This window comes from Argiope bruennichi, chromosome X2 (assembly GCF_947563725.1).
Source record: "Argiope bruennichi chromosome X2, qqArgBrue1.1, whole genome shotgun sequence".
Lineage (NCBI taxonomy): Eukaryota > Metazoa > Arthropoda > Arachnida > Araneae > Araneidae > Argiope > Argiope bruennichi.
Genome location: NC_079163.1, coordinates 76,364,492 through 76,377,576, shown reverse-complemented (window position 1 = coordinate 76,377,576; position 13,085 = coordinate 76,364,492). Strand labels below are relative to the sequence as shown.

Genomic DNA, 13,085 nt, shown 5'->3' with positions numbered 1-13,085 from the left:
ACTGATTCAGGAAGCTTTATGAAGTCTTTCAAATACTGATATATTAAAATATTATTGGTACTGATGTCCATGAAATACAAATTTTTCAGTCATAATCAATTTCTGCTCCCCTCCCCCCCCCATTTGATTGTGTAAAGGCCTGCTTGTGTTCTTTGTGTCACTTGTAGTTAAAATGGCCATTAATGGAATACTTAGAACTTCAAGCCTACAATTTACTTGTTTTAAGTTACTTAAAATATTTATCTGTAATAAAAAGACACTATTGGAAGGGTCAAATATTTACAATATTATATAATGAAATAATGTAGATGAATCTTAAAATGTATCATTAAAAAACTATTTTGTGTAGGCTTCGCAGTGCTTACAGTTCATATCCAAATAGGGTCAGTCCCAAAAGGCATGAACCTAATAGAAATGAAAGTAAGATAAAGAAAAGAAAAAAAAGGGGGGGATCCTTATTTTACTTAGAAGGCAATATTAAGAGTAATTTGTTAAGAGAATTTGTGATGGATTCTGGCTGAAGTGAGGGTTCTTAATCAAAATAGCTATAAAAAAAATTGAAAATTTCTTTGCTAAAACTATGAACACATAGATAATATAAAATATTTATCACATATTAGTATTACATTGATAGCTACAATAATCTCGCTGTGTGAATTTTGAAATTGCAATTCTTTTGAGAATATATTAATATATATTATTAAATTTCAGAACTCTGTCATTATTTAAACTGTCATTTGAGTATCAGTGAAAGTTCTGCATTTATTCTTGTATATTTAACTGAAACTATGCAATTTCGATGTAGTGTATTTCTAGGGTTTTATGTGATGTAAAAGTGCATTTTAGTAAGTACTAAAATGAGATTTGAAATTGAAAGGAATTTTGCATTCAGCCTGATATCAAGTGGGATTTCTGAGCTCTGAAATATCTTCTTTATACAGGGAGTCTCCCCTCCCCCCCCCAAAAAAATGGAACAAGCATTTATTTATGTAAACAATACACTTAGACAATATACTTCCAATTACAAGGTTTCATTAAATAAGATTGACAATTGTATGAATGTACTTTGGCTTCTGTGAAGGCTGATAATAAAAAGTCAGAAAATAAAAAATAAAATGTGTGGCTCCCATAGTGTTTTAAAGTGTCAATTTGTGAAAACTTTCTTTTACATTCATCTATGCACATACAAAGTTTCATACTTCTACCTACAAATTTTACAGAAATATGCTTATTTTAAAATTCAAATCATTCAGGGACATATCAATAATTAAAATGGAATCATTTATTATATTCATATTTTGATAAAAATATTCAATGTATCAAAATTTGAGTAATTGATTATTTTAGATGTCTTAGAGAAGTAGGGGAATGCCATAAAAGAAAAGAAAATTCTCTACTTCCAATTGTGTATGTGATATTAAATTTTCCAAAAGAATATTTCCATATTTGGGTAAAACACTTTAAAATGTTGATGATTTATATTGCATATAATCATAATGTCATTCTATCTGCAGAAGAATACTAATGTTGTATTCCAAGTTTGCAGCATCCTTCTAGAAAAAGTACCTAAGTAATGGTCTGACAACTGTAAATTACAGGATTCTAACTTCCTTGGGGAAAAACAGGCATTATACAAAAAATGACATTTTGACTTAATTTGTTTTCCAAATTACCCTCATGTTAGTATATGAACAGTGAATTCAGAACTCATCATTTCAAAAATGTCTGTGCAAAGAATACAACAAAATTACTATAAATGTGTAGTGTATCATTTTTGGAAATTCTTTGGTTGGTTCTATTTTGTACAAAAGAATACTGAATGGTGACTGTTATATTTGGTTAGTTTTGAATGGCATTATCTCTGAATTTTTTTGGTCTTTGATAGTTCTACAGATGTAGTCACAAGTAGATGTTCTCCTCTACACTGCACATCTCTTGTAAGATTATAATGGAATGCTGCATTCCTTGATCGATGAATTGATTTATAAATACTTGTTGAGTTTATTTATGGGACTCCTAAATGATCTGGTACTTCTTGACTTTTATTTATGAGATTGTTTACATTCTTCTGCATATATCCATCTCCTGTGGATGTAATAAATCTTTACCAGTGAAATCTAGAAGCTTGTCTTGATGTCACAAGTGATGAACTGGATCTTGCGTACAGAAGTATTGATATAATGCTATTTTGTATGGGTGTCAAAAATGTTCATTTTGATAAAAAAAAAAAAAAATTAAGGCACTTCATTTGTATTTCCTTACCACTTTTCAAAATTAATGAAAGCTAAGAAATGTATCATTATGTAAATGCTGCTCTTTTAGTAGCCTTTTGTGATATACCTTTTATCTGTAAAAAACAGCAGAAAACTCATTCAAACACCAGTCTGAGGTATGTAAAAATGATAGAAATCAATTAATTTTTCTTTTAATGTCTTAAAAAATTTTACAGATAGAAAAATGAAACTTTGTGTGCTTATAGATAAGTGTAAGAAACACATTTTTTCATTGGATTTTTTTTTTCTGTGGAAGTGTGTAAAAATTTAATTTTTGTAACTTTTTATTTTTAGCCTCTGTTGGAACCAAAGTATTTTCATATATTTGATTACATTATTTGATGATACTTTGCATTTGAAAATATATATCTAATTGCAATAGTTAAGAAAATAAACAGTTTACTTTGTTTGGGATACCCTGTATACATGTGTGTGAATAGTATATTTTATACTTGGAAATGAAGCAGGTTAGGGTTTTTCTAAATGACATCCTTTCTTATCTTTATGATATTTTTTTTAAAAAAATGCTCTTTTTGATATGCTTTTGAAAAGATCTTTCTCAGAACCATGACCAGCCAGTAGCAAATGCTAAACAGGATTGCAGTAAGTAGGAAGAAGAGGGTATGAAAATGCTTTCAGAGTATATATAGTATCTAAAGGAGGTTTTCCCTCGATTTAGCTGAAATAGCATTTATTTAAGGAGGATAGAAACAAAAACACTGGCAACTCAGAAATTAAAGAGAAGTTTGAATTCAAATAATCAGAAATTGATTGATTTTAAGAATACAGTTTAATTGAAATTATTGCACACATACACACATATAAGGATTATGGGACAAACTTGATATTAAGCATTCAAACTCATTTCTTAAAGTATAATCTGACTTTTAATATCATTGTATTTTTCTTGCAGTAAAAATGCCGTCTGTAATGGCAGATCTTATATCTCTCATTGATCATCATATTCCTGAAGGTCAACAATCTTTGTTAGATAGCCATTCAAACTTGGAGAAGGTGGCTGAATACTGTGAAGCTAACTATTTTCAAGTACGAATGTTTCCTTGGTGGAACATGTATTGCTTATTATATTTTTCATCTAACTGATATACCTCAGTATTGCTCCAGATGAGATTATTTTCATGTTTTCCATTCATGAAATATTAACTGTTTAATTAAATGTCAAAAAACTTAATTCAAATCTTGTTTATAGTTCAAAAATTGTGGGCAATATATGAAGTATTTTTTATAAATATTTAAAGTAAAATTTTATATGAAATTCGATGTTTAAAACTAGAAAGTGCAAATGTTGTACATAAAAAAATAAAAATATGTCTATTATTAACAGTTGTAAGATTCCCAATGCAGCCATAAACAAGCACTTTTTAAATATATATATTTTTAATGTAAAATATTCTTTTATATGAATATTCTAACTCAAAATACAGGTGAAATCTTATCATTATGAGTTACAAATTTTCTCCCATTTATTTTTCAATAGAGATTATTTTTAATATAGTTTCTCAAAAAATTGTAGGTATTCCAAATAAATTTTAAAAACTATGGAAACTGATTTTTATTATAAGTTATTTGTAATTTTTGAGCAATGATAAAAATTTGGTTATGCATAGCCCAAACAGTAAATGGGTCATTTTCAAAATTCGGTGCCATTTGGAAATTGAAAAGACAATAATAAAAAAATTTTTAATTAGTAAATTTTTTTAATATTATTAAACAGACATTATTTCTGTATATTACTTGAATATTTTTGATACATTTTTTTCTTTTATATATTTTTAATTGATGTTTTTTTGGTCAGATATGATGAAAATTGTCATGTCTGTTACCGGACATTTTTCTTGTAATTTTTGTATTTAAGTTCAGTGTACAATAATGTAAAGCTATATTTAATATAAGTATAGAGTCATTTTACCCATATAATAAAGACTTTCGAATAAAAAAATATTTCTTATGGTATTTTTATACTTTCGTTTGTCATGTCTGTTACTAATATAGAATTCTTACAAGGATTTTTTTAATATAAAATACTATAAAAAACAATTAATGCAAAATGTCTATCATTCTTATATATTCTAGGCAGAGTCAATTAATATATAACTCTAATTGTAGCAATATTATGTCAATTTAAACTTTTTAAGGAAAAGTTTGAAATGGTAACAGACATGACACAAAGTAACAGACGTGACATAAATTCAGGAGCCAAATTTTGATGTAAAGCTTGAAAGATAGAATTAAGCTAAAATGTGTTTCTCTTTTAGTACATAACTTTTTAATATAAAATAAAAAAAAAAATATGTATATATTATTTGAAATTCACAGATACAGAATTGGAACATGCGTACACATTTTATTTTTTAGTATTTTCTTGAGTTACAATGCTATTTATTCAACATCATATTTGGAGAGATCCACATCAAATATTGTAATTGGCGAAAAGAGCCTCCAGTTAGATTTGGATTTGGAAGTTTCATTACAATATCCTCTGCTTCAATATTATATTCTTTATCATCCTCTCAAAGGAACTTTGCATGATTCCTGACTTTTTTTAAACTGTATTATAAACTGTAAACAATTTTACAACTGTAAAATTGTTGTCCTGGATGTCGATTATTTCTGAAACGAAATATTTTATCGATCGTTTACCCTCCAATTTTACAAGTACGAAGCTTCCTTCTTGAATGTGTTGTTGAAAATTGTTGGATAAAGGAGAAGAAAAAGATTTACAATTATTTTTTGCGTTATTTATTGTCATGGCTGTGCTTTCTTGTTCATTTTCTTTTAATGTAAATACATTAACTGTAAAACAGTCACAGACATTTTTCTGTCTGCAGAAACAGCTTAAATCCCTAAAAAACATTGAGTTGTTCCCAAAAGAAAAAAATTTATGTACGCTCATCGTTCCTTTTAAAACCGGAATATCAGATGGAATTATTTTTTTAAACATTTCTACATCTGTTTCACAGATATAATGAAGCTGAATGTTTGTTTTATTTATTAAAACATTAAACAAAGTTTTTGCATCGGGTATATCTGCCCCCTGTGCAACTATTTTGTCAGCAGCTCTCTTAATGGCTCCCCCTATTCCATCAACAGCACCCTTGCCGTGACCAGCCTCAAAAAAAGACCATGATCCATACTTATAACCATTATTTGCTATATGCTCATTCAAAAGGAAGAAATTTTTCTTCTGCCGATATTGCGTGGTAGGGCCATCAGAAAAAAAGTGGATAATTTCAACTTCGGGGGAAATTCTCTTAAGCTCGTTGAATATTGGCTGAAGGTGAGCCCAAATTGCTGCAGGACCATGGTCGTAACATTCGGAAATTGTGCAGAACGAAATTGGTTCATGCTGGTTTCTTAGATATAAAACGCCAGTATGCAGAGTTGCCTGCTTTCTCGATCCTCCGAAATGAAATGCCTGCACTTCTGTAGCATGTTTGCACACGTAATTTTCAGAAATAAAGTTTAATAAAGCAAATGATTTGATAACATTGCAAACATTAATCAATTCAGTAAATACAATGTGATAATAAAAAACAAAGAAGATAAGAGAAAAAATGAAAACTATAACAAATATGCGCTTTTAAAACGTAAGAACTTACATTTATTCCCTCCCCCCACCCCCACCCTTAAAAAAATTCTTCCTAAAATATCAACTAAAATTTAAACAAAACAAACCCAAAAATTGAACCATATTTCAAATCTTGAAACATTCTAGTTTTGTTTATGTATTAAAAAAAAGGAATTTTGAATTTCGAATGTTAATGAAGTAGCAATACAACTTTTTTCTTAATGCCACTATCATACAATTAATTAATTTAAGATATGCAGTGAAAGTCCTGTAAAAAGAAATGAAACTTGCATTTAGAAAAGCATTTCAAATAAGAATATTAATATTTGTGAAAAATGTTCAGTAATTACTTGTGGTAATTTATGTTTATATTTGGATACTTATCTAATAATTATCCATTTTATATTATAAATTGGATACTTATCTAATTCTAATCTAGGTCATAAGTATCAGTAATAATGATACTTATCTTATTACTTAACTCATAGTTCTATAATCAAAGATATTATACTAAGGTTGGTTCTTATTTTTTCTCTAAAGGTGCTTAAAAAGTACTTATAAAATACTTAATTTTTTGAGATAAAATTTGTCTACATGCCCTGAGTCAGTTTTCCATTATTTGATACTTCAACCTCAACCATTGCAGAATTCTTGTTCTGAAAGCATTTAACAGTTTGGAAGTTTTCAGCTTTAAAGCTTGCTGAATATATGACATTGTTTTTGGCATTAGAGTATTGTTCAGAGTTAAGTAATTTCTTATTGAAAAATATTATTCAAGAAGCATTTTTCTTTTCACACCAGTTCGATAGTTTCTGCCATCTTAGTGATAATTTTATTACTTAGGTTTCAGTAAAACTGTGAACTTTTCATTTGCAATAAAGCTGGAAACTCAGGTCTTCATTTATATTAATTTGCATAATTCTAAGTCTCAAGTTCTCTTCTGCAGCCATCTTATTTTCATCTAAGCTTAGATTGATCTTTGCAGATATTAGATTACGATACTCGGTTTATAGTTCATCAATAAGTGTCCTATTATAAAACCAAGGCATCTTAATTTCTTAAACATATTACCTTCAGGAAATATGTAATTAAAGATCTCAGAAATATTCATGGGTTTAGGGAGCTTTCATCTTAAAATAATTCTAAATTTTTGCTTTATAAAGAAATTATCTGTATTATTATTAAACTGTCAATTGCAGAAATAGAAAGAAAGATACATTATTTTTACCAAACTATCTAAATTAATTCTTATTTTCTAGAGTGTTAAAGTATTTAGTAGTCACCCTATAGATAATTTGGCATTTAAAATAATATCAAATAAATATTGTTATGTGTTATACTTATTTTAATTTTAGCAAACTTATTCTTTCATTGCTTTCCTTTACACTTGATTATGTATATATTTCTTTTTAAATAATATTTGCTTTACATGTTTCGGAAAATATATATGAGTTTAATCTTTGATTTTTATTATTTTTCCTCCCTTAAGGCTGAAAATAAGAGATTAGCTCTAGAAGAAACCAAAAACTACACTACTCAGTCTCTTGCTAGTGTTGCTTATCAGTTAAATACTTTAGCCTACAACTTATTACATATGCTTGATTTGCAAACAACTCAGCTAGCAGAAATGGAGTCTCAAATTAACCATATATCACAAGTAAGAGCAATTTAAATATTCTTTAATTATTATTGATTTATTATCATTACCAATTTTTATTTATTTGTATGGTGATTTTAATTTTTAGCACTTTTTATTCATTATTAATGCTGGAATTTCTTTTATTATTTAATTATTTTATTTCAGACTGTCATGATTCACAAAGAAAAAATTGCTAGAAGAGAAATTGGAGTTTTAACTACAAATAAAAATACAGTGAGGCATCATAAAATATTAGCCCCTGCTAACCAAGAGCGCCCTATTAAATATGTCCGAAAACCAATTGACTACACTATTCTGGACAATGTTGGTCATGGGGTTAAATCTACTAGCAATGCCCCTTGGTCAAGAAATACCCTTACTTCTGTTTCTCAGAGTACACTTAATGGAGGTAGTGCTGGACCAGCTCCAACCAGTAAACCACCCACTCCTCCACAACCTGTCCGACCTGGTGGTAGTTTATCTCGGGGTACCAAAGAATACCGAACTCCTGTTCCACCAATTGCACCACCTCAAGTACCTAGTGATTATGCTCCTAATTATCCAATAGGTCATCCTCGAGCACAAGAAACAAAAAGAACTTCTGGATATTCAACTTTGCCAATGGCTTTCTCTTCTTCACAATCATCTCAGGGTATGATTTCTTCAAAACCACAAATTGGTATGGTTCATCCAATGACTCATGCCCATCATTCCAATACAGTTGGATCTTCTATGATTCCTCCTCCACCACCACCACCAGACTTGAATGATAAATTTCCAGGTATTAATTTATATTTCATTTTTGTGTTTTTTTAAAAAAAACTTTTTACAATGTTTTTATTAAAATAACTTAATGGCTGCATTCATTGTATCCAGAACTTTCCTTTGTTAGTCATTGAGAACAATTTATGCTTTGTTTGTGGTGCTTATATTGGTTTAAGAAAACAGCATAAAATTAATTCATTTATTCTTGAAGAATGTCCATCTTCTTCCAAGAGTATTAAAAAAAATAGTAAGACAGATGTGCATGCCTGTTGATTCTATTTAAGAATGTTTTATTGAAGTTAAATAAGGACCCAAAGTGGAACTTCTGATAAATGATTTGTTCCTGATCTAAATGAAATTTTAACTGTCTTTTTATATTTTCTTATGATGTCATTTTAAATATGACTGTTGCTGTATTTCAGGGAAACTAAATGACACTTCTTAATTTCCTGTTTCAATAATAAGTTGCATCATTCTTTTAAAAATTCATTTCTATTTATCTGATGAAAAAGCTATTTGATTCCAAAGAAGATATTTCGAATCTGCATATCACTTTGGAATAGTCACTTGTGATTATTAAAGGATTGACATCCTTTATATTAGTTAAGAAAATACTTAGTATACTGGCTTCTAAAAATAAGGTCATGTTTTTAAGAATTAAAAATATTGGTATGAAAACATTATGTGATTTACTTTGCTTCTACTTAAATTACTTTCTGCTCTTAGAACCTCCTGCTTCTATTTCAAGAGATTTTGATCATCCTAGAAATGGTAAGTTCTTTTAATTGTACATTTGTATTTCTGTTGATCTGATTGAAAGTTATGTACTTATATTTTTTATGTAATTTAAATGCCATTTGCATTTCTTAGAGAGTGCAATAAGATCTGTTTTTAGTTATTTAATTCTAAAAATTAGTTTTCATCTTAATTTTAGAATTTTTTTTTTTTTTTTTTTTTTTTTCATTTTTTGGTTTATGCATTTTTATATTTCTTGATGTTTAAGATAACATTTCATCTGGTATGTTAACTTTTGTGAGAAATTCAGGGAGGGAGATTAGGGTGAAATGGGACATCTGCAATATTGCTTAAAAAAAACCTTGTTTTTAATTAATGACTCCGCCACCAAATGGATAAAGCATAACATCATATTTGTTCCTGTAAATTCTTTTAGTTGCAAGCATATATGAGAATAAATATTTAAAAGATTATTTTACAATACCAAAAGTAAGTAACTACTCATATTTTCAATGTAAATTTCCAGTCCCTTTCTTTATAGCTAACATAATTGTATTTAATGCTTTGTAGACTCCATAATTATCTTTCATGAATGAATAGTTAAGTTAAGCCCTGAAGTCCCATGTTTGTTGTAATAAGCTAGTTTTATAAATGTTGTCCCATTCATCCCAGGATATATGTGGCCAAATAATTAGGCTGATTGCATACAAATCTTAAACATTTTACATTTATAATATTTTTTTTAATTGAACTACGTAATAAATAAAGTAATTATATTTTGCAAGTTAAAAAGGAATTTTTACTATTTTCATAATTTTTTTCTCATATATCATAATTTTTTCATAATTTTGACTTTTTTTGTAAAACCTATATGTAATAACAAAAAAATCTGTGCAGTGTTTTCTTTTCGTACTGATACACTATTTATCAATGCCAATCATTGGCATTCAGTAAATATTTATTTCTATACTATCAATTGTTTTAGTTTTTTCTGAACAATGTATTACTTAAGCACTTAAATTATACTTGAGCTAAAGAAGAAGAGAAAAATAGAACAAGTATTCTTATTGGTGCTCCTAAAAAAGAGGCAATTGAAATGAGAACAAAGGAAAAAATACAAAAAATAGAAATCAAAACGACAGAAAAAACAAATTTTCAGATTTGTAAATCCATTGATGGGGAATCAATTTTTTCTCTTCATGACATCTCTGATGAAAGTGTAGTGATCATAACGCATCTCCTATCGCTAAATGGTGACCCGGATAAGAAATCTCGCATCTCTTTTGTTTTAATTTGGTTAATATTGTGGGAAGTGCTGACAGATCTCGTATCCTGTATGGCGCCATGCTGGCCATGTTGCGTCATGTCATTAATCACGTGATGCCTTCCCGCCATTATTGGCAGACGAGAGTTGGGTAGTGAGTCTGTAAGACGTACAGCTCACGCTCATGTATCTTTATGTGTTTTATGTTAGTATAATAATGTTTTGTCCTTTAATTATAATAAATATATTTTCGTATTAATGCTGGTCGTTGCCTTTCCCCACAATATTATCTTACTAAGTTTCGTTTTGAAACGAAAATGCACTTCATGATGGAGGAAATCTCAGCGGTGAAGATGCCTAACTTCATTCCGTCCGACCCTTCCCTCTGGTTTACGATGGTGGAGTCAACATTTGAATTGGCTATTCCAAAGCCAATTACAGCTTCTCGCACTAAATTCAACTGCTGCGTGAGCACCTTGCCTCCTGAAATCGCGATAACTCTGCGCGATATCATTCTTTCGCCAGATGCAACTGACCCTTACAGCCAACTTAAATCTGAGATCATTTCCCGATGCGGAGAATCGAAATCCCAGGAAATTCGTAAGTTATTGGCTGGAGAGCAGTTTCATGATAGAAAGCCGTCCGAGCTGTTAAGAATTATGCAAAGACGTGCCGAAAGTCACAATATTGCCGATTCTCTTTTACTGGAATTATTTCTTCAGCAACTGCCATCTAATGTGCAATCGATTCTTGCCTCAATACAACCTTTGACACCTCAAAAAGCCTCTGAAATAGCCTACAAAATACTGGATATACACCAAACCAGGTAAGTGCTGTTTCAAATGCAACTGCTACAGCTGATTCTGAACTGTTATCAGAAATTAAAATGTTGCGTAAAGAAATTGCACAGATGCGTCGCCATTCCAGAAGTCATTCACGGAATCGCCAACCTCGTTTTCGACAGAAAAGCCATGACAGCAATGATGATATCTGTTGGTATCATCGAAAGTACGACTCCAAAGCGCATAAATACATTCTGTCTTGCAATTATCAGCCAAACCACAACGGCAAGGAGTAGCGGCGACATACGCCTCGCCCAGTAGTTCTCGTCGCCTTTTTGTTCGGTATAGAAAATCAAATGTAAATTTTCTTGTTGACACTGGCAGTGATTGTTGTTTGATTCCTGCAACTAGGAATGATAAACTGTGTATTCCTATTCAAAAATTCTTTGCAGCAAATGGTTCCATCATAAATGTTTATGAACAAAAGTTATTATCTTTAGATTTAGGTTTAAGAAAACAATTTGTTTATCCTTTTTATGTTTGTGATATTAAAACTGCAATTATTGGTGCAGATTTTCTACATCATTTTAACTTGCAACCCGATGTAAGAAATCATCGTTTAAATGATATGTGTACACATATAAATGCTCATGCTATTCTTAATAATACTGATGTTCATTCTGTAAAATCTGTATTTTGTAATGATGATTTTTCAAAGTTATTGAATGATTTTCCTAATATTGTTAAAGCTCCATATGCAAACCAAACTGTAAAACATTCTGTTATGCATCATATTGAAACTTTTGGTTCTCCTGTTTATGCAAAACCTCGTAGGCTAGCACCCGATCGCTTAAAAATCGCTAAGATGGAATTTCAGCATATGTTGGATTTAGGCCATATGCGGCCATCCAACAGCAATTATGCCTCTCCTCTACATATGGTTCCGAAAAAAGGAAGTGACGATTGGCGTCCTGTTGGTGATTTTAGAGTTCTTAATGCTCAGACCAAAAAGGACAAATATCCGAATCCCAGTGTTTTGGATTTTACTAGCGAACTACATGGAACCACAATTTTTTCTCATATTGATTTAGTAAAAGCTTTTCATCAAATTCCGATTACTCCCGAGGACGTTCATAAAACAGCTATTTGTACGTTCGGACTCTTCGAGAGCACACGGATGCAATTTGGTTTGTGCAATGCATCAAGTACCTTTCAGAGATTTATTGATGAAGTTACTAGATTTAGATGGTAATGACGATTACATTAGATGGTAGATTAGATGTATGCTTTTATTGACGATTTATTAATTGCTTCAAAATCAATCGAAGAGCATAGACAACATCTCAGAGCTCTCTTTTCAAAATTAGACCATTAGGGACTTACAATTAAATCTTCTAAGTGTACATTTGGTGTTCCTACCCTAGATTTTTTAGGATTTAAAGTTTCCAAAGAAGGTATTTCTCCAATTCCAGATCGAGTTAGTGCAATTCAAGAATTCCCACATACCGCTTCATTGGTGACCTCGGACTCTGAACCTTCGTACAGCTGTTGTGGCACTATCTACCCACAACCAAAGTCGTCAGACTCACTTGACGCAGCAAACCAAAGTCGTCAGGCTCACGTGACGCAGCAACCCCAAAAGCCGTCAGACACACTTGACGCAGCAAACCAAAGTCGTCAGGCTCACGTGACGCAGCAACCCCAAAAGCCGTCAGACACACTTGACGCATCAGCAACTACAAACGCTCGCCATAACGCTTGGCGCTAATCAACTGGGTAGGCCCATTAAAACAACAGCTACTAATAACTTAATACATCACCAATCAATATCCATATGGTTCGTCTCACCTCCGACTCACTGAAGGGATAGTACTGTGGTGAATAGCATATAAGCCAGTTAACAACTCTTCTACCCGAAGAGTTGTTAAGTACCCGAACGATCGTTTTGGTATAATCGGTTAGTTCTGGACTGCTAACCACAAGGTCCCAGGTTCTATCCTCGAACATCCCGCACCGCTTCATTCTCACGACCCACTAC

At 30.7% G+C, this 13,085-nt stretch overlaps 1 protein-coding gene across 1 annotated transcript in view; it reads left to right on the top strand.

Annotated features, from left to right (window-relative positions):
• Nucleotides 1–13,085, top strand: part of LOC129960155 (abl interactor 2-like) — a 30,513-nt gene that overhangs the window by 1,534 nt on the left and 15,894 nt on the right. The window contains exons 2-5 of the mRNA XM_056073341.1: nt 3,187–3,320; nt 7,352–7,519; nt 7,667–8,282; nt 8,993–9,037. Coding sequence (XP_055929316.1) covers nt 3,192–3,320; nt 7,352–7,519; nt 7,667–8,282; nt 8,993–9,037 — 958 coding nt within the window. The 5' untranslated portion in view covers nt 3,187–3,191. The remainder of the gene's footprint in view (nt 1–3,186; nt 3,321–7,351; nt 7,520–7,666; nt 8,283–8,992; nt 9,038–13,085) is intronic.